Raw genomic sequence first — 27,584 nt, 5'->3', positions numbered from 1 at the left:
GTTAACCGAGCAAGGCGGGAAGATCCGAGTCGCTCGGACCCGTGAAAAAAAAAGTGAAGTTCGTGCGGGTTCGGATTCAAAGAAACCGAACCCGCTCATCTCTAATTCAAGCATAATTAGTGACTTTTAAGAACCACTTCAATTAGCCGCAGTTCGTGGGAACACGTTGCTGGCTATTATCAGTATGTGTGCTTCTGCGATCCTCTTTTCAATCAGAAAAGGCTGATCATGGAGACAGCGTATAAATCTGTGTGGTTTTACCTGTGAGGTAATGTGGCGAAATCACACTGAACTCCAAAAATGTGTGCCAATAAGATGGCAGGATAGTGTAGAATTAGCAAAATATGTATGTTAAGGGTTTTCCAAATCTGAGAGAAATATTCTACTCAGCAGACCCCTTAAATTTAAATATAGGAAAACAAGACTTTCTTGATAATGAAAAAGGGATCTAATCATGTGACTGACAGGGACTATTCCCACTTGTGGGTGTCCATGACACCCATAGAGTGGGAATAAAACCTATGGTGAGCCACCGAGCGCAGCGAACCCGCAAGGGACTTTGTTCCGCTCGCCCTCCCCACCGGCATTCTGCTGCCGGGATCTCCAGTGCTGGTGTCCCAGCCCCAACCCCCTTGGTATGGTTACGAGTTGTGTCTAGTACACATACTAATTGTAGACAAAGGGGTCTGTTTACTAAGCCTCGGATGGAGATAGTCGACGGAGATAAAGTACCAGCCAATCGGCTCCTAACTGCCATGTCACAGGCTGTGTTTGAAAAATTACAGCTAGGAACTTATTGGCTGATACTTTATCTCCGTTGACTTTATATCCATCCAAGGCTTAGTAAATAGACCCCTTAATTCCTAAATGGGGTAAGCTAATCATTGAGGCTGCTTTATAAATATAAAGTCACTAATAGATGCAACAAATTCCCTTCCTTGTGAGGTAAGCTGTGTGTGAAGAGGAAATGACCAACAATGTCAAGAAATAGGTAATTTATAGTAACAAAAATTCACAATGATACAAAACCATAATATTATGGAGAAACCATTCAAAATGTAACAATGTCAGTAGTACAGGCAAGCTATTGGGTTTTGAAAGCATAAACCAAAAAAAGACATACTTTAATTCTTACAATTACAGGTTGAGTATCCCATATCCAAATATTCCGAAATAAGGAATATTCCGAAATACGGACTTTTTTGAGTGAGAGTGAAATAGTGAAACCTTTGTTTTTTGATGGCTCAATGTACACAAACTTTGTTTAATACACAAAGTTATTAATAATATTGTATTAAATGACCTTCAGGCTGTGTGTATAAGGTGTATATGAAACATAAATGATTTGTGTGAATGTACACACACTTTGTTTAATGCACAAAGTTATAAAAATATTCGCTAAAATTACCTTCAGGCTGTGTGTATAAGGTGTATATGTAACATAAAAGCATTCTGTGCTTAGACTTAGGTCCCATCGCCATGATATCTCATTATGGTATGCAATTATTCCAAAATACGGAAAAATCCCATATCCAAAATACCTCTGGTCCCAAGCATTTTGGATAAGGGATACTCAACCTGTATTATCTATCACATGATGGGGAAAAATTTTGTTTATTTTTGATAAACAGAAAAAATAGCTGCAAAATTGATAAAATAATTCTTACTCCCCTCTGCCTGAAGACGCGACTAGTTGCTGCAAAACTTGTGTATATCAAATGTGTGCCCTTATTCCCTACTGGCTAAAGAAGCGGCCAGGTGCTGTAAAATGTATTGCAGCAATTTAGTGATATTTCTCTGACGTCCTAGTGGATGCTGGGAACTCCGTAAGGACCATGGGGAATAGCGGCTCCGCAGGAGACTGGGCACATCTAAAGAAAGCTTTAGGACTAGCTGGTGTGCACTGGCTCCTCCCCCTATGACCCTCCTCCAAGCCTCAGTTAGATTTCTGTGCCCGACGAGAAGGGTGCACACTAGGGGCTCTCCTGAGCTCTTTGTGAAAGTTTTAGTTTAGGTTTATTATTTTCAGTGAGACCTGCTGGCAACAGGCTCACTGCATCGTGGGACTAAGGGGAGAAGAAACGGACTCACCTGAGTGCAGAGTGGATCGGGTTTCTTAGGCTACTGGACATTAGCTCCAGAGGGACGATCACAGGTTCAGCCTGGATGGGTCACCGGAGCCGCGCCGCCGTCCCCCTTACAGAGCCAGAAGAGCGAAGAGGTCCGGTGAAATCGGCGGCAGAAGACGATCCTGTCTTCAGATAAGGTAGCGCACAGCACCGCAGCTGTGCGCCATTGCTCTCAGCACACTTCACACTCCGGTCACTGAGGGTGCAGGGCGCTGGGGGGGCAGCGCCCTGAGACGCAATAAATCGATAAAACCTTATATGGCTAAAATAAATGCATCACATATAACTCCTGGGCTATATGGATGCATTTAACCCCTGCCAAAACATATAAAAAAACGGATGATAAGGACGCCGAGAAAGGGGCGGAGCCTATCTCCTCAGCACACTGGCGCCATTTTCCCTCACAGCTCAGTTGGAGGGAAGCTCCCTGGCTCTCCCCTGCAGTCACTACACTACAGAAAGGGGTTAAAAAAGAGAGGGGGGCACAAATTAGGCGCAGTATAAACAATACAGCAGCTATAAAGGGAAAAACACTTATATAAGGTTATCCCTGTATATATATAGCGCTCTGGTGTGTGCTGGCAAACTCTCCCTCTGTCTCCCCAAAGGGCTAGTGGGTCCTGTCCTCTATCGGAGCATTCCCTGTGTGTGTGCTGTGTGTCGGTACTTTTGTGTCGACATGTATGAGGAGAAAAATTATGTGGAGACGGAGTAGAGTGTCTGTAATAGTGTTGTCACCCCCTAGGGGGTCGACACCTGAGTGGATGTACTGTTGAAATTGCGTGACAGTGTCAGCTTTGTATAAAAGACAGTGGTTGACATGAGACAGCCGGCTACTCAGCTTGTGCCTGTCCAGACGTCTCATACAGGGGCTCTAAAGCGCCCGTTACCTCAGATACAGACGCCGACACGGATACTGGCTCCTGTGTCGACGGTGAAGAGACAACCGTGATTTCCAATAGGGCCACACATTGCATGATTGAGGCAATGGTAAATGTTTACACTTTTCTGATAATATGAATACCACCAAAAAAGGGGTATTATGTTTGGTGAGGAAAAACTTCCTATAGTTTTCCTGACTCTGAAAAATAAAATGAGGTGTGTGATGATGCGTGGGTTTTCCTCCGATAACAATTGATAATTCTAAAAAGTTATTGGCAGTATACCTTTTCCCGCCAGAGGTTAGGGTGCGTTGGGAAACACCCCCTACAGGGGATAAGGCGCTCACACGATTGTAAGAACAAGGGCTCTACCCTCTCTTGAGATGGCCGCCCTTAAGGATCCTGCTGATAAAAAGCAGGAGGGTATCCTAAAATGTATTTACACACATACTGGTGTTATACTGCGACCAGCAATCGCATCAGCCTGGATGTGCAGTGCTGGGTGGCGTGGTCGGATTCCCTGACTGGAAATATTGATATCCTAGATACAGTATATTATTGCCTATAGAGCAATTAAAAGATGCTTTTCTATATATGCATGATGCACAGCGGAATATTTGCCGATTGGCATCAAGTATAAGTGTTTTGTATTCTAGTAAAGTGGTCAAGGATTCCAAACGGCATTTGGAAGTATTGCCTTAAAAAAGGGGATGTACCCTAGGTCGCCTCTCAAAATAAGACGCCGTATTATCAGGCGCAGTCCTGGTTGGCAAGCGGACAAAAGGGTTCCTCTTTTCTGCTCGTGACAGAGGGAGAGGAAAATGGCTGCAGAGATCAGCCAGTTCCCAGGAACAGAAACCCTTTTCCACCGCTGCCAAGCCCTCAGTATGACGCTAGGGCTTTACAAGTTCAGGCACGGTGGGGGCCCGTTCTCAGTGAATTTCAGTGCGCAGTGGGCTCACTCGCAAGTAGACCCCTGGATCCTTCAGGTAATATTTCAGGGGTACAAATTGGAATTCGAGACGTATTCCCCTCGCCGTTTCCAAAAGTCTGTTTTACCGACGTCTCCCGCTGACAGGGAGGCAGTTTTGGAAGCCATTCACAAGCTGTATTCCCAGCAGGTGATAATAAAGGTACCCCTCCTGCAACAGGGAACGGGGTATTATTCCACACTATTGTGGTACCGAAGCCAGACGGCTCGGTGAGACCGATTTTAAAATCTAAAATCTTTGAACACTTACATACAGAGGTTCAAATTCAAAATTGAGTCACTCAGAGCAGTGATTGCAAACCTGGAAGAAGGGGACTACATGATGTCTCGGGACATCAAGGATGCTTACCTTAATGTCAAAATTTACCCTTCTCACCAAAGGTATCTCAGGTTATGGTACAGAACTGTCACTATCAGTTCAGACGCTGCCGTAGGGATGGTCCACGGCACCCCGGGTCTTTACTGAAGTAATGACCAAAATGATGATATTCCTTCGAAGGAAGGGAATTTTAGTTATCCTTTACTTGGACGATTCCCTGATAAGGGTAAGATCCAGAGAACAGTTGGAGGTCGGTGTAGCACTATCTCAGGTAGTGTTGCGGCAGCACGAGTGGATTCTCAATATTCCAAAATCGCAGCTGGTTCCGACGACTTGTCTTCTGTTCCTAGGGATGATCCTGGACACAGTCCAGAAAGAAGGTGTTTCTCCCGGAGGAGAAAGCCAGGGAGTTATCCGAGCTAGTCAGGAACCTCCTAAAACCGAACCAAGTCTCAGTGCATCAATGCACAAGGGTTCTGGGTAAAAATGGTGGCTTCCTACGAAGCAATCCCATTCGGCAGATTCCACACAAGAACTTTCCAGTGGAACCTACTGGACAAATGGTCCGGGTCGCATCTTCAGATGCATCAGCGGATAACCCTGTCACCAAGGACAAGGGTGTCCCTCCTGTGGTGGTTGCAGAGTGCTCATCTTTTAGAGGGCCGCAGATTCGGCATTCAGGACTGGGTCCTGGTGACCACGGATGCCAGCCTGCGAGGCTGGGGAGCAGTCACACAGGGAAGGAATATCCAGGGCTTATGGTCAAGCCTGGAGACAAAAATATCCTGGAACTAAGGGCCATTTACAATGCCCTAAGTCAAGAAAAGCCTCTGCTTCAGGGTCAACCGGTATTGATCCAGTCGGACAACATCACGGCTGTCGCCCACGTAAACAGACAGGGCGGCACAAGAAGCAGGAGGGCAATGGCAGAAGCTGCAAGGATTCTCTGCTGGGCGGAAAATCATGTGATAGCACTGTCAGCAGTGTTCATTCAGGGAGTGGACAACTGGGAAGCAGACTTCCTCAGCATGACCTCCACCCGGGGGAGTGGGGACTTCACCCAGAAGTCTTCCAACTGATTGTAAACCGTTGGGAAAAACCAAAGGTGGACATGATGGCGTCCCGTCTTAACAAGAAAATGGACAGATATTGCGCAAGGTCAAGGGACCCTCAGGCAATAGCGGTGGACGCTCTGGTGACACCGTGGGTGTACCAGTCAGTGTATGTGTTCCCTCCTCTGCCTCTCATACCAAAAGTACTGAGAATCATAAGAAGGAGAGGAGTAAGAACGATACTCGTGGTTCCGGATTGGCCAAGAAGGACTTGGTACCCGGAACTTCGAGATATGCTCACGGAAGACCCGTGGCCTCTACCTCTAAGAAAGGACCTGCTCCAGCAGGGGCCTTGTCTGTTCCAAGACTTACCGCGGCTGCGTTTGACGGCATGGCGGTTGAACGCCGGATCCTGAAGGAAAAAGGCATTCCAGATGAAGTCATCCCTACCCTGGTCAAAGCCAGGAAGGATGTAACCGCAAAACATTATCACCGCATTTGGCAAAAATATGTTGCGTGGTGTGAGGCCAAGAAGGCCCCTACAGAGGAATTTCAACTAGGTCGTTTCCTCCATTTCCTGCAGACAGGACTGTATATGGGCCTAAAATTAGGGTCCATTAAGGTTCAAATTTCGGCTCTGTCGATTTTCTTCCAGAAAGAACTGGCTTCAGTACCTGAAGTTCAGACATTTGTAAAAGGGGTACTGCATATACAACCTCCTTTTGTGCCTCCAGTGGCACCTTGGGATCTCAATGTTGTTTTGAGGTTCCTTAAGTCACATTGGTTTGAACCACTCACCACTATGGACTTAAAATATCTCACATGGAAGGTGACGATGCGGTTAGCCCTGGTTTCAACCAGGCGTGTGTCAGAATTGGCGGCTTTTATCATATAAAAGCCCTTACTTAATGTTTCATTCTGACAGGACAGAATTGAGGACTCGTCCTCAATTTCTCCCTAAGGTGGTTTCTGCTTTTCACATGAACCAACCTATTGTGGTGCCTGCGGCTACTAGGGACTTGGAGGACTCCAAGTTACTTGACGTGGTCAGGGCCCTGAAAATATATGTTTCCAGGACGGCTGGAGTCAGAAAGTCTGACTCGCTATTTATCCTGTATGCACCCAACAAGCTGGGTGCTCCTGCTTCTAAAGCAGACTATTGCTCGTTGGATTTGTAGTACAATTCAGCTTGCACATTCTGTGGCAGGCCTGCCACAGCCAAAATCTGTAAAAGCCCATTCCACAAGGAAAGTGGGCTCATCTTGGGCGGCTGCCCGAGGGGTCTCGGCTTTACAACTTTGCCGAGCAGCTACTTGGTCAGGGGCAAACACGTTTGCTAAATTCTACAAATTTGATACCCTGGCTGAGGAGGACCTGGAGTTCTCTCATTCGGTGCTGCAGAGTCATCCGCACTCTCCCGCCCATTTGGGAGCTTTGGTATAATCCCCATGGTCCTTACGGAGTTCCCAGCATCCACTAGGACGTCAGAGAAAATAAGATTTTACTTACCGATAAATCTATTTCTCGTAGTCCGTAGTGGATGCTGGGCGCCCATCCCAAGTGCGGATTGTCTGCAATACTTGTACATAGTTATTGTTAACTAAATCGGGTTATTGTTGTTGTGAGCCATCTTTTCAGAGGCTCCTTCGTTGTTATCATACTGTTAACTGGGTTCAGATCACAAGTTGTACGGTGTGATTGGTGTGGCTGGTATGAGTCTTACCCGGGATTCAATATCCTTCCTTATTATGTACGCTCGTCCGGGCACAGTATCCTAACTGAGGCTTGGAGGAGGGTCATAGGGGGAGGAGCCAGTGCACACCAGCTAGTCCTAAAGCTTTCTTTAGATGTGCCCAGTCTCCTGCGGAGCCGCTATTCCCCATGGTCCTTACGGAGTTCCCAGCATCCACTACGGACTACGAGAAATAGATTTATCGGTAAGTAAAATCTTATTTTTTCTTTTTTTGTCTTGTAAATGTTGTATGCAAGTGTGTGTTTTTATTTTATTTTGTGTTTTTTTTTTAAATGTTTTTTTCTTTTGAAATTTTGATTCTTACAACGTATCTGTGTGGTGTTTTTTTTTTTTTTTTATCTGTTGAAGTGAGACCAGTTTGCTACATTTTGAGGGGTATTCAATGAAACCCTGCTGCCATTTCATGCACCAGTGCAATCCAATTAGCAGGGATTGCTCTGCGCATGATTCCCCATGAGCTTCAAGCTAAAGTCTGCGTAAAAACCACAAAATCAGGTTCGCACACTGGAAAAAATAAATAAATAAAACATTTGATTTTATGTGGAATCATTGGGTTACCATGCCTGAATCACAATTTTTATGCGCGGGAAAAAAGGCTATTTAATTGCATAGCCTTTCCCCGTGCCGCAGAGATTATAGCCGGCAATAGTGAGGTTCCTTTGGCTTCTTTCCCAATGACTTATGGTTTTATATTGTTGAACGATTTTGTTACAATAAATTAAGTTGTGTCAATAAGTCACAATAAAAAAATTGTTGCAAGCTATTGTTGGAAGTTTCCAGTTTACACATAGCTCACCTCACAATTAAGTACATTTGCTCTATGCATTATAGACCATCCAGACATTGTTTATTAGGCAGTCCTCAATGGTTAACTCCTCTCACTTGGTGAGGAAGTGATATGCTTTTCAATTAATGAGTCATAGACACTACTACTATTCTATACCCTTTCAGTACCAGAGAAACCTTCTTTACCTAGGATAGATAAAAGACTGTTAGTGGCCATAAGCAAAGTGTTTTGACGCTCTTTAAAATAGTCAAAAGGTTTTTTTTTGGGACTTTTTTTTATTTTTGCATCAACAGTGTTCTAATGTTAAGTGTTTTCAGCCTGTAAGGTATTATGTCATTTTAAGAACAAATTAAGGTGGTGGCGCTGTACAGAAGAGGAACAATTGATAATATTTCGATAAAAATCAAATGTATATTTATATTGTAACACTGTAGGGGAACAGGGTGCCATCTCCTGGGGGTAGACAGCAGCGAGCAGCAGCTGAGATATCATACAAGTCCAGTTTTGTGGTGCAACTGTCCGCAACCAGTTTTATTAAGCATAAAGTAAAATAAACATCAAAAGAAAATACCTTGCCTGTCCGGCACGTACTATACACAAGATGTTCCTGACGGTCTCTAAACAAAACAGAGTTTTCCAGTAAATACTGGTTGGCTCACTTGTATAAGGAAGCAAGTTTCCCTCACAGAGATTCTGCAGTTTCTCCCCAGGCAGTCTGCACACACTGATCAGGCTAGCAACCCTATAACACTCTTACACACCTGAAAGCCCTGATTAGCCTTCTGTGAGACCAAAGACCCGAACTGGGCCCCAATGTCTGGAATTTGCCCCCTCTCTCTCTGGGCCCTTATCCAGCTTTTCCAACATGCTGAAAAGCTGCTAACAAAACATTTTCCTGGAAGTTTTCCTTTTTCTAAAACATGTATGACAAGAACCTGGGACAAACATACCTGCCCTCAAACACTATTCCAGTGTTCCTGTCACAATATATTGTTAGTAAAACAATTTTCAGAAATTAAAAAGTGCAATAAATGTAATTAAATATCCACAAAACCTGGAATGAGATAGCCGTTAAAATTATCGGAGTGTCTGTTCCTATAATGTCTCCTGCATTTAAGCAGATATTGACTCTTAGGTATAAATCCATTAGGGGGTATATTTACCAATGTACATCGTTAGAGGGCATGTGTCTCCTGGGGCATATTACCAAATGGTACTGAAGTCCTCAAGAAATTACAGTGGACTCCTGTGTTGGTCTTTTCCTTACTGGTTACCAATGTATTTCAAATAGCGATTGATCAGCAGGTGAATGGTGGGAGTAATGCTGACGCGTTTTGCTGTCAGGGTATGCAGCTTTGTCAAAGGATAGGCCTTACTCAACTTAGTTGTCTATATATACGCTTCTTAATAGAGGGGGTAATTATCACGATATCAATTATTCTGTTAATTAAGTTCAATTCTTAGTTTTTTTTTAACCAATATACTAAGGAGGCAAGCATATTTCCTAAACACATAAGATAAATGTAAAATAGTTTGACTTTATTATTTGTATTAGACACACCGCTGGTTAGAAATAAGTTAATGGTTCGTTAACAACTAACCAATCATTTCTTTTGTATATAGTTGTATTACTAGGAGACCAGTTCTTTTCCGACTTTATTGGACACTTGTTGTTATGATCACGTGATAGGACTCTGGCATGTATGGGATATCCGTAAGTCCGGTAAACAGACATATTTGAAGGTAGACATCACCAAGGGCTGGTCTCTCCAAATTGACAGACAACGGGTCACATGATACGTAGTTTAGTATTACTATGGCAACCCGGAACATTGTATTAAAAACAACGTTCCTTCAATAACCAGTCACAAGAGATTGCAATACACTCTGTTCGGTACAGTACATTGAAAAAACAGTCTATAATCTAATAAAATATCTGTTTTCTGAAATCGTCAGTGTTTTTAGCAGTCACATGACCTCATTCGATTATATGAGAAAATTTCCTAGTTTCAGTACGTTGTTTTAATACACAGACTACAAAGCATATTAAGTGCAGGTGGCATTATAGGAACGGACACTCGATAACAATTTTAACTGCTATCTCATTCCAGGAGTTATGGATATTTTATTACATTTATTGCACTTTTTAATTTATGAAAATTGTTCTAATTAACAATATATAAATTCACATTATGATTTTTGTAGAAATATTATCAATTGTTCCTCTCCTGTACAGCGCCACCATCTTAATTTCTTCTTGTTCTTTTCTTGTTGTGGGTCTGACAACTCCTCTTGTGGTGGCTGCTGATTACTGATGCAGCCTGTCTCAGCGCCTGAGTGATATTACTACCCAATTTCTTTACTTATTATGTCATTTTAAGCCTCTTTATAAAAAATCAAAACGTGTAACTCCCAGCTCCAAGTTAAAAATCTCACGTCTGATCTATATAACACCTCCACACACCTGTCCCAGATCAGTTAACCCATTATTCAGCTTTCTGAAGGGAATACCCAATAAATGACATGTCTTTGTAGGCCATATTGGACTATTTTACAGCTTTTAAGTGTCTTCTTAGTTTGGGGTGTGTATTTATCTTAAAATTGGGTGGGTGTTTTTTGCTCTGCACTTACTCGAGCTGCAAACTAAAATTTGCGTTTATTCTTTTTTAGACCCATGTTCGCTTAACACAGATTTCTAATTAAATAGGAAATAGTCACGGTCATAGGTTTTTGACCCGTGTTAATAGATCCCACGGCAAATAGGATTTGGGCATTACTGGCAGTTCTAATGTTGTTTTTAACTCCTGCAATGTCTTATGTTAATTCCTAATTTATTTTCCATTTAGATTTCTCGAGAGACTTGTGCAAGGTTGCACAAATCAAACCAACAGATAAGGTAAATATATCTGAAATGGTTAATATCTTGTTACATTAAATGGGATTTATACCTTTGGCTCACTTCAGTTTATTAAGTTTTATATGGCTGCCTGCGTTAATACCCATTATTCTGCTTAATTCTTTGTATTTGCATTTTAGCTGGGTCTGATATCATAGAGCAGTACATTTTGTTGCGCCTGAGGTGGGTAAGACACTGGGTCTGGTGTGTCTGTCAGTGGATCACCTTGTTTAGTATAGAGCAACGGAAACAGTTGTGCCTGCTAAAATTATGTTGCTGAAATTTACAGGATCCAAAGATATGAAGAAATGTATTTAATAAAGATAGATGTGGAAATGCCATACAATCTTTAGTCATGTATACAGATGCGTCCTCATACATCTAGCCTCAAGATCACTGCCGTGAGCCACCAGGTCCCGTGCAACTCTGATAATGCCGGGCTTCGTCTTTTTGCAGAAAATGCAACATATTGTGATTAGGATGCCTGAGGACACTGTGCTGATTAATTTGATACATGACAATTGTGTGTAACGGAGACCATATACGCAGCAGAACAGAACTTGTATTGGAAAAAAGCTGCTGCTGCTACATTGTAGCACTTTGTATACAGATTCAGAGTCGCACACAGATGTAACAAGTGTCATGGATCAAATTAATCCGCACAGTCTCCTCTAGCTTCTTAGTCGCATTGCTTTGCTATTTTCAGCAAAAAGACACCCGACGCTAGAAGATTCTCGTGCGGCCTGGCATGCCAAGAGGGGCTGTTTTGCATGACTGTAGCAAAGTACTATTAGAACACATCTGTAGGTGGAAACCTCTTTATTGCTAAGCCTATTCTCCTGTTTTTCTACTTTCTTTGTTTTCCATGTCCCGCAAAATGAAAGGGTGGCAACTGCTATATGGAATAGAGTTACTACCCTCTGCTGTCAATTATTATTTAAGTTAATAAACCCATATGATATTATGATATATATATTTTTTTTTAGACTGTCAATGCATCACCTTTATACGTTGATACCCAGTTACAAGCACATACTCTACCAGATGATCAGTTAAGTTCTTCTGCGGCAAGTTTCTTGGAAAATGAAAAACTAATGTCTGTTGCCAGCTTAGACGGCAGTTCTTCAGGTAATTGACTGTATGCTTCACAGAAGTTCTAGTAGATTTAATCTTTATTTATACAGTTTACTGTTCCCGCTAGGATGCATGCAGGGTGCTGAAGTGCAGGGACAGGATTGCTGCGCGTGCAGTCGAAATGTGGGCTTTGCTGACTCTGTGCCACTGTTGGGGGCATGCCTAGCACTTACAGAGGTGGCTGGGCTTCCCCCAATCTCTCCCCTTAATGTAAATAGATGTTGTACACGTGGCAGACTGGTGATAGGAAACTGCAACTTTTCCCACCCGCAGGACTTTGCGGCCCGCGGGTAGGGATGGCACCAGGCAGGCTGTTTTAACAGGGTGCAGTGATTAGGGCAGGGCGCCGCTAAAACAAATAGAATTAGATAATAACTAAGAGCGCAATTAAATTAAAATACCACAATTTTAATTGCAATATAAAAAAAATAAAATGTAAAACCATACTTGTAACCACAACAGTCAATGGACATCTTATCCAAAAGTGCAATGAGAAAGTTCTTTAGTATACAAAAGTCCAGTTTCCCAAATGGATTTTCCACAATATTAGAGATTAAGGTATGAAGTCTGGTAAATAAGTAATGTCACTTTTTAAAACATGCTTACCAACACGGCCTGAGCTATGGTCGACCTCCCGTCTGTGACCCGCTGTGAAATTCCCAAAGTGCATAGGCAGCTAATCCGCGGTGGATGATGACAAGCTCCCTCTGTACCGGTAACGCCAAATGATGCTTGCGTGTGACCACGAAACCAGCAGCTATGCTTGTGAAGTTTGTAAACATGGAGATATAGCAGCAGCCTCAGTCTCTGAGCTGGAGAGGTTGGTAGTTTGCTAGTGCAGGTCCGTACTGGAGAATAACTTTAGCACCATAACTAGTTTCTCCGTTGTTTTTTTAGAACTGTTTCCGCGGGTTAGTTGCCTATGCACTTTTGGAATTTCACAACGGGTCTCCAGATGGAAGGTCGAACATAGCGCAAGCCGTGTTGGTGATCATATCTTAAAGTGACTTTACATTTTTCCAGCCTTCATACCTTAATCTCTAATATTGTGGTAAGTCCATTTGGAAAACTGGACTTTATATAATAAAGGACTTTCTCATTGCACTCTTGGTTAAGAAGTCCGTTGACTGTTGTGGTTACAGTAGAGTATGGCTTTAAATGTTTTATAATATTTGAATTAAAATATTGGTATTTTAATTTAATTGTGCTCTGTTATAATTTTATTCTATTTATTTTTGCCAACAAGTAATTGGTCTTTTTGAGCTGCATATTAGATTAGTGTGATCAGCATATTTATAGTGATACTATTGATTGAGCCTTAATATTATGTAGCTTTTGTATGGGAGAATAATAATGTCTTTACTTTACAATGGCCTATATACATTTTTCCAGCGGCTAAAACAGCATTACGTAAACACTACAGTACATTATTGTAAAGGTTTGACTCCTTTTTAAACTGGTCCAGGCATCTCATGTGTCTAACATAAGTTGGAGGTTACAGCATTTTTTTAATATAGACGTACATTTGATGCCAGTATTTTTGTATTTTTTTGATGCAGCCCTCTCTATGGCTTGGAACCTAGTTGCTCCCACTGTCTAACTCTCTACAGTCAGAAGAAGGTGCTAATTTCTTGGTGTAAAACAAATGATTTGTATACCTGTGCTGCCCCTTTTATATACTGTGTGTGTGTGTGTGTGTGTGTGTATGTATATGTATGTGTGTGTATATGTATATATATGTATATATATATATATATATATATATATATATATATATATATATATATATATATATATATAAATAATGCGACTATATAGATGCTTCTGTTAGGAAAAACAAGGGTTGGGGAAATCATAAGGAATAACAGAAGAATCCATTTATACAGATTTAGGATTGGGTACACACTAGAGAGATATGTGGATGATTTGCTGTATTGGATCGACAAATAGTTTACATCTAGTGTGTATTCACTATTGCGTGCTCCCGCATGTTGCATGCGGCTTTGTCTGGTTGGCCGCGCTGCCAAGGGTCAGTCAGATGATATTGTATGCCTGGCCATTGAGTGTAATGAAGAACGGAACAAGGTATCGTTCCGTTCATTACATTGTGTAGTGTGTACTGCCAATATTGCATGGTTAGGGCCCAAGGGAATTGGCTATCACTTTTATGTGTAGCAGTCCATAAGCAATTTACATCCTGTAGTTGTGCAGTTATAAGACTCCTCAGAGGTTACATGCAAAGTACTAACTATAAGAGCGTGTACCTCTTGGCGTAAACTTTTTCTGTTCTTCATACCTATTTTCTGGTTTTAATATAATGTTGTATTTAGATACTGTTGTGCATAGAAACCTTCATCAGTGTATATTTTTGCCATTTATTTTAATCATTTTAAATGCATTCTTGGTTCTAAACAACCCCTACTATACATATACAGTTTATCGTGCCAGGGATTCCTATGTTATTTCTTGCTGTAGTAATTAGTCCTATATTAAGAGCTCTTAAATAACAGCCCCAAAAAATAATTGTTTAGTTGGCAAGGGTATTTCAATGTATTTTGGGTTTGCTCAACTCAAAAATGAAATATATATAAAATATATATATTTCTCTATCGTCCTAGTGGATGCTGGGGTTCCTGAAAGGACCATGGGGAATAGCGGCTCCGCAGGAGACAGGGCACAAAAAGTAAAGCTTTAGGATCAGGTGGTGTGCACTGGCTCCTCCCCCTATGACCCTCCTCCAAGCCTCAGTTAGATTTTTGTGCCCGGCCGAGAAGGGTGCAATCTAGGTGGCTCTCCTAAAGAGCTGCTTAGAAAAGTTTAGCTTAGGTTTTTTATTTTACAGTGAGTCCTGCTGGCAACAGGATCACTGCAACGAGGGACTTAGGGGAGAAGAAGTGAACTCACCTGCGTGCAGGATGGATTGGCTTCTTTGGCTACTGGACATTAGCTCCAGAGGGACGATCACAGGTACAGCCTGGATGGTCACCGGAGCCTCGCCGCCGGCCCCCTTGCAGCTGCTGAAACAAGAAGAAGGTCCAGAATCGGCGGCATGAAGACTCCTCAGTCTTCTTAAGGTAGCGCACAGCACTGCAGCTGTGCGCCATTTCCTCTCAGCACACTTCACACAGCAGTCACTGAGGGTGCAGGGCGCTGGGAGGGGGGCGCCCTGGGAGGCAATGAAAACCTATTTTTGGCTAAAAATACCTCACATATAGCCTCCGGGGGCTATATGGAGATATTTAACCCCTGCCAGAATCCGTTAAGAGCGGGAGACGAGGCCGCCGAAAAAGGGGCGGGGCCTATCTCCTCAGCACACGGCGCCATTTTCCCTCACAGAAAGGCTGGAGGGAAGGCTCCCAGGCTCTCCCCTGCACTGCACTACAGAAACAGGGTTAAAACAGAGAGGGGGGGCACTAATTTGGCGTTAGAAATATATAAAAAAGATGCTATAAGGGAAAACACTTATATAAGGTTGTCCCTATATAATTATAGCGTTTTTGGTGTGTGCTGGCAAACTCTCCCTCTGTCTCTCCAAAGGGCTAGTGGGTCCTGTCCTCTATCAGAGCATTCCCTGTGTGTGTGCTGTGTGTCGGTACGTGTGTGTCGACATGTATGAGGACGATGTTGGTGAGGAGGCGGAGCAATTGCCTGTAATGGTGATGTCACTTTCTAGGGAGTCGACACCGGAATGGATGGCTTATTTAGGGAATTACGTGATAATGTCAACACGCGCCAAGGTCGGTTGACGACATGAGACGGCCGACAAACAATTAGTACCGGTCCAGACGTCTCAAAAACACCGTCAGGGGTTTTAAAACGCCCGTTTACTTTAGTCGGTCGACACAGACACAGACAGGGACACTGAATCCAGTGTCGACGGTGAATAAACAAACGTATTCCTTATTAGGGCCACACGTTAAGGGCAATGAAGGAGGTGTTACATATTTCTGATACTACAAGTACCACAAAAGAGGGTATTATGTGGGATGTGAAAAAACTACCGTAGTTTTTCCTGAATCAGATAAATTAAATGAAGTGTGTGATGATGCGTGGGTTCCCCCCGATAGAAAATATGGGTGGTATACCCTTTCCCGCCAGAAGTTAGGGCGCGTTGGGAAACACCCCTTAGGGTGGATAAGGCGCTCACACGCTTATCAGAACAAGTGGCGGTACCGTCTATAGATAGGGCCGTCCTCAAGGAGCCAGCTGACAGGAGGCTGGAAAATATCATAAAAAGTATATACACACATACTGGTGTTATACTGCGACCAGCGATCGCCTCAGCCTGGATGTGCAGAGCTGGGATGGCTTGGTCGGATTCCCTGACTAAAAATATTGATACCCTTGACAGGGACAGTATTTTATTGACTATAGAGCATTTAAAGGATGCATTTCTATATATGCGAGATGCACAGAGGGATATTTGCACTCTGGCATCAAGAGTAAGTGCGATGTCCATATCTACCAGAAGATGTTTATGGACACGACAGTGGTCAGGTGATGCAGATTCCAAACGGCACAAAGGTGTATTGCCGTATAAAGGAAGAGGAGTTATTTGGGGTCGGTCCATCGGACCTGGTGGCCACGGCAACTGCTGGAAAATCCACCGTTTTTACCCTAAGTCACATCTCTGCAGAAAAAGACACCGTCTTTTCAGCTTCAGCCCTTTCGTCCCTATAAGAGTCATATCTGCCCAGGGATAGAGGAAAGGGAAGAAGACTGCAGCAGGCAGCCCATTCCCAGGAACAGAAGCGTTCCACCGCTTCTGACAAGCTCTCAGCATGACGCTGAGACCGTACAGGACCCCTGGATCCTACAAGTAGTATCCCAGGGGTACAGATTGGAATGTCGAGACGTTTCCCCTGCGCAGGCTCCTGAAGTCTGCTTTACCAAGGTCTCCCTCCGACAAGGAGGCAGTATGGGAAACAATTCACGAGCTGTATTCCCAGCAGGTGATAATTAAATTACCCCTCCTACAACAAGAAAAGGGGTATTATTCCACACTATATTGTGGTACTGAAGCCAGAAGGCTAGGTGAGACCTATTCTAAATCTAAAAAAATTTGAACACTTACAAAGGTTCAAATCAAGATGGAGTCACTCAGAGCAGTGATAACGAACCGGGAAGAAGGGGACTATATGGTGTCCCGAGACATCAGGGATGCTTACCTCCATGTCCCAAATTTTCCTTTATCACTAAGGGTACCTCAGGTTCGTGGTACAGAACTGTCACTATCAGTTTCAGACGCTGCCGTTTGGATTGTCCACGGCACCCCGGGTCTTTACCAAGGTAATGGCCGAAATGATGGTTCTTCTTCGAAGAAAAGGCGTCTTAATTATCCCTTACTTGGACGATCTCCTGATAAGGGCAAAGTCCAGGGAACAGTTGGAGGTCGGAGTAGCACTATCTCGGATACTGTTACAACAGCAGGGGTGGATTCTAAATATTCCAAAATCGCAGCTGATCCCGACAACAAGTCTCCTGTGCTTAGGGATGATTCTGGACACAGTCCAGAAAAAGGTGTTTCTCCCGGAAGAGAAAGCCAGGGAGTTATCCGAGCTAGTCAGGAACCTCCTAAAATCAGTGCATCATTGCACAAGGGCCATGGTAAAAAAATGGTGACTTCCTTCGAAGCAATTCCAGTCGGCAGATTTCATGCAAGAACTTTTCAGTGGGATCTGCTGGACAAATGGTCCGGATCGCATCTTCAGATGCATCAGCGGATAACCCTATATCCAAGGACAAGGGTGTCTCTCCTGTGGTGGTTACAGAGTGCTCATCTTCTAGAGGGCCGCAGATTCGGCATTCAGTTTTGGATTGGTGACCACGGAGGCCAGCCCGAGAGGCTGGGGAGCAGTCACACAAGGAAAAAATTTCCAGGGAGTGTGATCAAGTCTGGAGACTTTTCTCCACATAAATATAGCTAAGGGTAAATTTATAATGCTCTAAGCTTAGCAAGACCTCTGCTTCAAGGTCAGCCGGTATTGATCCAGTGGGATAAAACATCACGGCAGTCGCCCACGTAAATAGACAGGGCGGCACAAGAAGCAGGAGGGCAGTGGCAAAAACTGCAAGGACTTTTCGCTGGGCGGAAAATCATGTGATAGCACTGTCAGCAGTGTTTCATTCCGGGAATGGAAACTGGGAAGCGGACTTCCTCAGTAGGCACGACCTCCACCCGGCAGAGTGGGAACTTCATGGGGAAGTTTTCCACATGATTGTAAACCGTTGGGAATTACCAAAGGTGGACATGATGGCGTCCCGTCTGAACAAAAAACGGGACAGGTATTGCGCCAGGTTAAGAGACCCTCAGGCAATAGCTGTGGACGTTCTGGTAACACCGTGGGTGTACCAGTCGGTGTATGTGTTCCATCCTCTGCTTTTCATACCTAAGGTACTGAGAATTATAAGACGTAGAGGAGTAAGAACTATACTCATGGCTCCGGATTGGCCAAGAAGGACTTGGTACCCGGAACTTCAAGAGATGCTCACAGAGGACTTATGGCCTCTGCCGCTAAGAAGGGACTTGTTTCAGCAAGTACCATGTCTGTTCCAAGACTTACCGCAGCTGCGTTTGACGGCATGGCGGTGGAACGCCGGATCCTAAGGGAAAAGGCATTCAGGAAGAGGTCATTCCTACCCTGGTCAAAGCCAGAAAGGAGGTGACCGCACAACATTATCACCACATGTGGCGAAAATATGTTGCGTGGTGTGAGGCCAGGAAGGCCCCACGAAGAAATTTCAACTCGGTCGATTCCTGCATTTCCTGCAAACAGGAGTGTCTATGGGCCTCAAATTGGGGTCCATTAAGGTTCAAATTTCGGCCCTGTCGATTTTTCTTCCAGAAAGAATTGGCTTCAGTTCCTGAAGTCCAGAAGTTTGTCAAGGGAGTATTGCATATACAACCCCCTTTTGTGCCTCCAGTGGCACTGTGGGATCTCAACGTAGTTCTGGGATTCCTCAAAACTTATTGGTTTAAAACCAGTCAAATCTGTGGATTTGAAGCATCTCACATGAAAAGTGAACATGCTCTTGGACCTGGCCTGGACCAGGCGAGTGTCAAATTGGTGGTTTTTTTCTCAAAAAAGCCCATATCTGTTTGTCCATTCGGACAGGGCAGAGCTGCGGACTCGTCCCCAGTTCTCTCCCTAAGGTGGTGTCAGTGTTTCACCTGAACCAGCTTATTGTGGTGTCTTGCGCCTACTAGGGACTTGGAGGACTCCAAGTTGCTAGATGTGGTCAGGGCCCTGAAAATATAGGTTCCAGGACGGCTGGAGTCAGGAAAACTGACTTGCTGTTATCCTGTATGCACCCAACAAACTGGGTGCTCTTGCTTCTAAGCAGACTTTTGCTAGTTGGATGTGTAATACAATTCAGCTTGCACATTCTGTGGCAGGCCTGCCACAGCCAAAATATGTAAATGCCCATTCCACAAGGAAGGTGGGCTCATCTTGGGCGGCTGCCCGAGGGGTCTCGGCTTTACAACTTTGCCGAGCGGCTATTTAGTCAGGGGCAAACACGTTTGTAAAATCCTACAAATTTGATACCCTGGCTAAGGAGGACCTGGAGTTCTCTCATTCGGTGCTGCAGAGTCATCCGCACTCTCCCGCCCGTTTGGGAGCTTTGGTATAATCCCCATGGTCCTTTCAGGAACCCCAGCATCCACTAGGACGATAGAGAAAATAAGAATTTACTTACCGATAATTCTATTTCTCGGAGTCCGTAGTGGATGCTGGGCGCCCATCCCAAGTGCGGATTATCTGCATTACTTGTACATAGTTACAAAAATCGGGTTATTATTTGTTGTGAGCCATCTTTTCAGAGGCTCCGCTGTTATCATACTGTTAACTGGGTTCAGATCACAGGTTGTACAGTGTGATTGGTGTGGCTGGTATGAGTCTTACCCGGGATTCATAAATCCTTCCTTATTGTGTACGCTCGTCCGTGCACAGTATCCTAACTGAGGCTTGGAGGAGGGTCATAGGGGGAGGAGCCAGTGCACACCACCTGATCCTAAAGCTTTACTTTTTGTGCCCTGTCTCCTGCGGAGCCGCTATTCCCCATGGTCCTTTCAGGAACCCCAGCATCCACTACGGACTCCGAGAAATAGAATTATCGGTAAGTAAATTCTTATTATATATATATTTTAAATTGGCTCTAGTTCTTGAGATAATGGATACCCTCCATCAACAGGGAACTTATATGCCCTACACACTGGCCGATACTACTGAAAGATAGGAACGATCTTGTTCATTAAATAAGCGAGGTATCGTTCATATCTTTTTGTGTGTAGGCACCGACGATGAATGATGCGTGTCTGCGCTCGGTAATCGTTGGTTCCGGCTCGTTTAACCATTTCGCCAATATGGACCATCTCATCCATATTAGCTTGCACTGCTATGGAACTGGGTGACGGGAAGAGTGAAGAAACTTCACTCCCCCCCCCGCCGCAGGGTCGGCCGTCGGGCACATCGCTATGTTTGTAGGGTCCATTAACCTTAACGCGTGCATATGGCACTCTACCAGGACATTCTAGAACAGGCATGTCCAAACTGCGGCCCTCCAGCTGTTGAGAAACTACACATCCCAGCATGCCCTGACACAGCTTTAGCATTCTCTGACAGCAAAACTGTGTCGGGCATGCCGGGATATGTAGTTTCACAACAGCTGGAGGGCCGCAGTTTGGACATGCCTGTTCTAGAAGGTGAGACATTCGAATATTCTAGATGTCCACTTTGCAATCATTCTAGACTATTCCTCCTTTGTATATAAGTGTGCGCAACTGACTGTTGAGAGGTTCTCGTCGTATTTTTTCTGTCTGTTCATCTAAAAACTTAGAGACAATCTAGCAAAACTGATATCATATTCTGAATCAGCACCACAAAGTTACTGCAAAATTGCTCTAATATTATTGGCAATAAAATAAGTGTTGATCAGTGTAATTGAGAAATAGATTAAGGCAGGCATTCCCAACTAACAGTGCAGGTTTTAGTGATATCCAGGCTTCAGCACAGGTGACTTAATTAGTAGCTCAGTTATTTTGATTTAACCATCTGTTCTGCAGCCTGGATATCACTAAAACCTGCACTGTTGGTGTGCCTTGAGAACCGTGGTTGGGAATGCCTGGATTAAGGAGATGGACAGCTCCATTGAAATTGCTAAAAGATAATCTAAAAAAGTAATCCACAGTGTAACGGAGCCCAGTAATTGTCTCTCAGTTGATCCATATTTCTAATATATACTACTTTAAACTGCTACCCATTATATAATTGTACTAATGCTTTGACTAGCAATAAATTAGGCCCATCCTTTTTCAATATTAATTTTTATTATTTTACGGATAAGCTAAGCAAAAGGGGGAGTGGTACAGAAAGGAGAAAAAGGGAAGGGTAAGGGTGAAGGGGGGTACACAGTCTGCTTAACAAAAACACAGAATTACATAGAAGATATAAAGAAGAACATCGTACAGGAAAACATCGTGAGGCCAAATCCGACCAACAGTAAATACATAACAAAATGACAACGTATATTCCTAAATGTCGGGAGGGGATATGGGATATGGAGAACGATTATGCCAATAGGTAGTCCACGAAAACCAGCGGAGCAATGGGCAGGATGGTGTAGAGGTATAGGCCACTCCCGCTGTCTCAAACTCGCAATGCGACTGTACGGCCATCTCTATCGCTGATATATGGGGAACTTCGGTGGAGCGCCATTGGCGAGCAATCAATATTTTGCCGAGACAAGAATATGACCTAAGATATAACGATCGCCCGGCGATAAGTCGCCATAATTTAGATGGAGAAGAGCCAGTCGCGGGTGGGGAGCTACAGAATGGCCCAGCACTAACTCTCTGAGGTGGAAGACAGAGGTCCACATTGGGGTAAGTATAGGGCAGTCCCAAAAGATATGCACCAAGGTACCGACCTTGCCACATTTACGCCAGCATAAATTGAATGTGGAGGGTTGCATCGCATGTAAGCGGGATGGGATGAAATACAAGCGGTGGAGGAGTTTATAAAATATCTCTATGTGTGATATGCATCTAGACACCGTATAGCAGGATCGAAAAATCATCCCCCATTCTTCCTCCGAGATAGAGCCTCTGAGGTCCGCCTCCCATTTCATCTGGAAGGGGGCTTTCTGCAGCGTTTGGGAAGTAATAATATAGTTATACCATTTTGTGATGCCTCCCCTGCCCTCCCTGGCAACCAGGAACTTCTGAACGAAGTTAGGCAAGGAGGAGAGGGTGAGGGGGGGTACTGAGATTCCTTGGAGCCAATGTCTGAGTTGCAAATATTTATATTATTCCCTATGGGGCAGAAGGAATTTTTCCTGAATCTGAGCAAAAGATAGAAGGGTATTATGTGCCGTTATATCCTGTATAGACAGGATTCCCTTTAATATCCATGAATCAAATCTCAAGTCAGGGATCAAGGAGGCTAGGCCCGTCAGCGATAGAGCAGGGGTGGGGAGAGTTATATCATTTCCACTTTGCACTACGTTCAGCCAAGCCTTCCGAGTAGCGTGAACAGAGAGGGATCTACTGATTATTAGCTTGCCCTCCGATTTCGGGAGCAATAAAACACCAGTCAGGGGCAGTGGGGCAATCAGCCCTTGTTCAAGTTGAACCCACAACTTGAATGGAGGGTGTAGATACCATGCCCCTATCTGCGCCAGTCGGTAAGCCAGTTGATAGGAATGCAAATCCGGGTCATTGTTTTCCTGGCTAACTCTGTTTCTTACCTTTCGAAACGTAGGAGTTAAACACGGCATTACATTTGGACAAAAGGTAGTCGGGTAAAAGAAGAGGGATGGCCCGAAATAAGTACATGAGTCTTGGGAGTACCGTCATTTTTAGTGCAGCTATTCGCCTTAGCCATGAAACATGATGCATCATCCAGTCCGAGACCAGAGCAGTAAATTTGCGCAACAGGGGGGCTAGTTAGCAGATATTAGATCATCCAACTTCTGGGTGATTTGGATCCCCAGATATTTGAGGCTTCTATCCTGCCAGGAGTACGAGTAAGAAGCTTTCAGTGCGGATAGGAGGGGGGGGCGGAAAATTAATAGGGAGTGCCTCCATCTTGGTACTATTAAGTTTATAATAGGATGCAGCCTAATATTCAGACAAGAGCGTGTGCAAAGCTCGGAGGGAGGTAATAGGGGCAGTGAGTGTCAACAGGACATCGTCCGCGAACTGACATATCGTGTGCGATTGTCCCAGAAACTCCACTCCTTTAATCAATGGAGAGGATCGTATTTTCTCAGCCAAAGGTTCTATTGCCAAAGCAAATACCAGTGGGGATAGAGGGCACCCTTGGCGTGTGCCATTCGTGATCATAAAAGAGGAGGAGAGGAGTCCATTTACACACACCCTTGCTGAGGGGAGAGAATACAAAGCTAAAACGGAGGAGAGAATCCTATCTGTAAGGCCAAACTTACAAAGAACCGCCTGTAAATACCCCCAGTGAAGGCGATCGAACGCCTTCTCCGCGTCTAAGGAAAGGAGCAGTAAGGGAGAATCAGATGGGGCAAAGGCGTCCAGCACGTTTATCAGGGGGCCTGTCTTCCGGGGATAAAGCCCACCTGATCACAATGGATGAGCGAGGGGAGCAGGGGGTTGAGTCTGTTGGCCACTAGCTTCGCATAGATTTTTAAGTCAGTATTTAGTAAAGCTATGGGGCGATAGTTAGGCATCATAGCGGGATTCTTCCCTGGCTTAGGAAAGGCGGCTACACGAGCCTCCAACATTTCCACCGGGAAATTCCCCACGGAGGAAGCATGATTATAGACTCCTTCCAGGACAGGGGTAATAGCGTCTTTGAAGCATTTATAGAATTTATTTATGAACCCATCCGGTCCTGGAGCTTTGTCCAATGGAGGGAGTCTATTGCTTGGATAATTTCTTTAGAGGACCAAGGTTGATTTAAAGTCTGTAAAGTAAGTGAGTCAATGGAGGGGAGATTGATATCTTTCAGGAAGGCCGCTATATTGGCTGGTGTGGGCTGTGGAATAAATACGTCGTCTTTCAGATTATAGAGGGAGGAATAGTATGTGGCGAAGGAGTTAGCAATATCTAACGGGTCGGATAGCTTGATATTGTTTAAAGTGACAATAGATTTCACCCTCTCTTTAGCAATTTTCCCCCTCAGTTTGCACGCAAGCATTCTACCCGCCTTGTCCCCTTGCGTATAGAACTTTTGCCGCAGTCGGAAAAGGTTTTTATGGACCTCAGTTAAAGCTAATTTATTCATCTCATCCCTGACCTGAAGCAGATCTCGATAAGTTTTCTTATTAGAGGGGTTCAACTTAAGTAGGGTATCTAAATCTTTAAAGCGGGTTTCGAGCTCCAACTGTTTTTCTCGGGAGGTCCTGCGAATATAAGCAGCCGCCTGGATTGACGCTCCCCGGACCACCGCCTTAAGGGCACACCAATGTGTAAATATGGACGTGTCTGCTGGAACATTGGTTTCGATATACAGGGAGAGGGCCTGTGTAATAGACCGGTGAGCATCCGCATTTGTGAGGAGGTATTCTCCAAGGCGCCATAAGGTAGGAGAAGACCGCACGCGGCGGGGGTTCCACTGGACCGAGAGGGCAGAATGATCGGACCATGATACGGGCAGGATAGAAGCCTTCGATATCTGTTGGAGAGTCCATTTATCCGAAATCATTAAATCGATCCTAGAAAGAGCCGTGTACCGGGGAAAAGAACGAATAATCCCTACAGGTCGGATTCTTAGCTCTCCAAACATCATAGAGGTCATACTCGTGTAATATATTCCTAAAAGCTTGGGAACTATCTCGCTGCGAGTTCGCTGTGAGAGAAGGGCGGGGTAAGGATTTGTCTACCGCTGGATCAAGGACCGTGTTAAAATCCCCTAGCAGTAACAAAGCAACCGATAAGTGCATCTGGAGGAGTTTAAAAAATTTCCTAAAGAAGGGTTTTTGTTTGGTATTAGGAGCGTACACCGTGGCAATAGTGATCGATCTGTCTTCCAGTTTACCTGTCAGAATAAGATATCTACCCTCTGGGTCATTGATTTGATGATCTAGAGAGAAATCACAGGTACTAGAAAATAATATGGCCACCCCAGCCTTCTTCTTCGGACCGTTGGACATATAACCAGTGGGGAATTAGTTATCCTTAAGAGAGAGGGGTGACAAGGACATGAAGTGAGTCTCCTGTAAGGCCACTATGTGCGCTTTACATTTGGCAAAATGGCGCAAGGCCAATCGCCGTTTATGTGGTGAATTCAGCCCTTTCACGTTTAAGGATAGAACATTAACCATTAGACCTGTCTGTGAGCAATGCAAAAATCAATCTACATACATAAGCTATGTAATGGGATCTACGAGGTTGTTTGTGTACTGGAACTTGGAGAGGTGGGAAAAACAGGGAAGGAAGAAGAAACAGTAAGAAAGGGGAACAGAACGGGCACCGCAAGGATGCCTAACAAGGTTGCCCAGCTAGGCAACACATGGGGTCGGGGCGTGGTGTAGGGAGGTATCTTCCCCCCCACTCCTAGAACAATCAACATAGACATGAAAAGAAAAACAACATCAAGAAGACAATACGGTACACGTCTCCTCCCGGGCTGCACCAAATCTACATACACAGTGGTAATGGAAGCAAAAACGTCTTGCAAGGGAAATGCAGGACGAGCAGCGGGCAATAGGTTGGTAGTAGGAATAATACAATATAAGCAACCCAAGCTAAGCTAACACCATACGTATGTATAAATATAAATCTCGCTTCGTGCCCATCCGAAGCATTGCCCGGGAGGGTACATGAAGGGCAAACATAAACTTAAATGGAAACAGGAAAATCAATGCCGGCTACAACATACAACCTGAACGAGATAATCAGTTTCCAAAGTCATTTGCCGGCCATCGACCACTCCTGGGTCAACTTAAGGGTTGCAGGTGTCTTCTCAGACGTATCCTCCCTCTTCCCGGAATCCAACCATTTCAGCCCAGCTTCCGGCGTGATTATCGCGTGCATGACACAGTTACGTCTGACCAGCAATTTCGTCGGAAACCCCCAACGATAAAGAATATCAGCTCTCTTGAGTGCTGTAGTCACCGGGTAGAACGCACGTCTCATAGCTAGGGTAGCCGCTGAGAGGTTGCCATACACTTGAATATCTCCCAAGGTCGTGGGCGGCAGGTCCGGACGCATAGCTGCTTGCAGGAATTGGTCCTGGTCATGGAAGTATTGCATCCTCATCAGAGTGTCTCTCGGAGCATCTTTTGGGGCATTTCTAGCCTTCGGTAGGCGATGGATGCGGTCGATAAGAAAGTCATCAATAGAGTTGGTAGGAAGAAGAGCCATGAAGAGGTCCGTTGCAAATTGGTTGAGCTCTGAGTTGGAGACTGTTTCTGGGATGCCGCGGAGCTTCATATTGTTACGGCGTGACCTGTCCTCAAGGTCACAGGTCTTCCGCCTAAGGTCCGCGACCTCTGCTTGTAGCTCTTCAAGTTGGTTAATCACCTCATTATGAGACTTCACCACCTCCTCACACTTATTCTCGAGGTGGTCCGTACGTTGACCTATAGCGTCGACTGTCTGCTGGCAGCCTTGGAGCGCTGTCTTAACTTCCATTGTAATATCATCTTTTAAGGAAGCCAAAAGCTGCCGCATAGAGCCGAGTGTGAGGGGTGTGTCGTCATCCAGTTGAGAGTTTTGTTTGATGCACCCGTGGAGTCACAGAAACCTCATCACTACCTTGGAATTGCTTGGATAGGGAATCCGACACAGCAGGAGTTTTCTGACTTTGGGAAGTCGGAGACTGCTTGAAAAAAGCGACCAGGCGGACCGGGGTCGGGTCTTTTTGGCGTTTAGGCGGCATTATCCCAAAGGGTACCTCCCACCGCAGTGGTAGTCGCTGACAAGAGAAATCGGAAGGAGGATAAAAAGATCTATGTCTACTTGATATGTGCCTCCGAGGTGGGGTCACAGCATCAGGAGTGGGGGAGAGATTCAGCCATCACATCCAAGGTCACATCAGCACGGCTCGGGCAGAGACGAGTCTCCCTGCAGCACCCAGGTTCCGGGTGCGGCGATGGGGAAACCGGCCAAGTAAATCTGAAGGGTTAATAGAAGCTCCTAAGGTCTCCTAGCAGTAATACCAGGTGGTCACTTCAAAGAGCTATAAAACATGCACCCATGGAGGAATAGAGAGATACCTCTATCAGGGAGCTAATACAAGTGTACAGCCGTGCAGGGATGGGAGGGCTGATAGCCACAGTGGAGGCACGTACACTCTGCTTATGTGCCAGGAAGCAAAATGGCGCCGCCTGGCTCCCGTCACAGACTGCAGGAGCTTTGATAGTGTGTCCTCCTGATTCATTGGTGGCATCAGCGGCAAATATTTTCGGGGCCCCAGGGTCTCCGTCAGCTGCGGGCGGGGATCAGGGCTTACAGCGGACAGCAGCGGCCACCGCGGGGGGATTGGGCGGTTTGATTGCGGACCTGTTGTCCCGCTCCGGCAATCTCTTCAGTGGCGGTCAGAGGCAGCGTCTGGGGAGCTTGGCAGTACAGCTGGGGTAGCGCCGGTAACAGCCGCCCAGGGGGGAGATGATGCAGACCCCGTACCTCCGTCCAAAAAGGATCCCCGCCGCGTCACTTCCGGTCCG

General features: G+C 44.9%; 1 protein-coding gene across 3 annotated transcripts in view; it reads left to right on the top strand.

Annotated features, from left to right (window-relative positions):
* The window catches only part of CEP192 (centrosomal protein 192), a 639,877-nt gene that overhangs the window by 134,986 nt on the left and 477,307 nt on the right, over positions 1 to 27,584 (top strand). For all 3 annotated transcript variants that reach the window (XM_063923418.1, XM_063923417.1, XM_063923415.1), the window contains exons 5-6: positions 10,759 to 10,808; positions 11,795 to 11,936. In XM_063923418.1, coding sequence (XP_063779488.1) covers positions 10,759 to 10,808; positions 11,795 to 11,936 — 192 coding nt within the window. The remainder of the gene's footprint in view (positions 1 to 10,758; positions 10,809 to 11,794; positions 11,937 to 27,584) is intronic.

The sequence above is a fragment of the Pseudophryne corroboree genome, chromosome 5, assembly GCF_028390025.1.
Source record: "Pseudophryne corroboree isolate aPseCor3 chromosome 5, aPseCor3.hap2, whole genome shotgun sequence".
Lineage (NCBI taxonomy): Eukaryota > Metazoa > Chordata > Amphibia > Anura > Myobatrachidae > Pseudophryne > Pseudophryne corroboree.
This window is presented reverse-complemented; position numbering and strand designations above follow the sequence as displayed.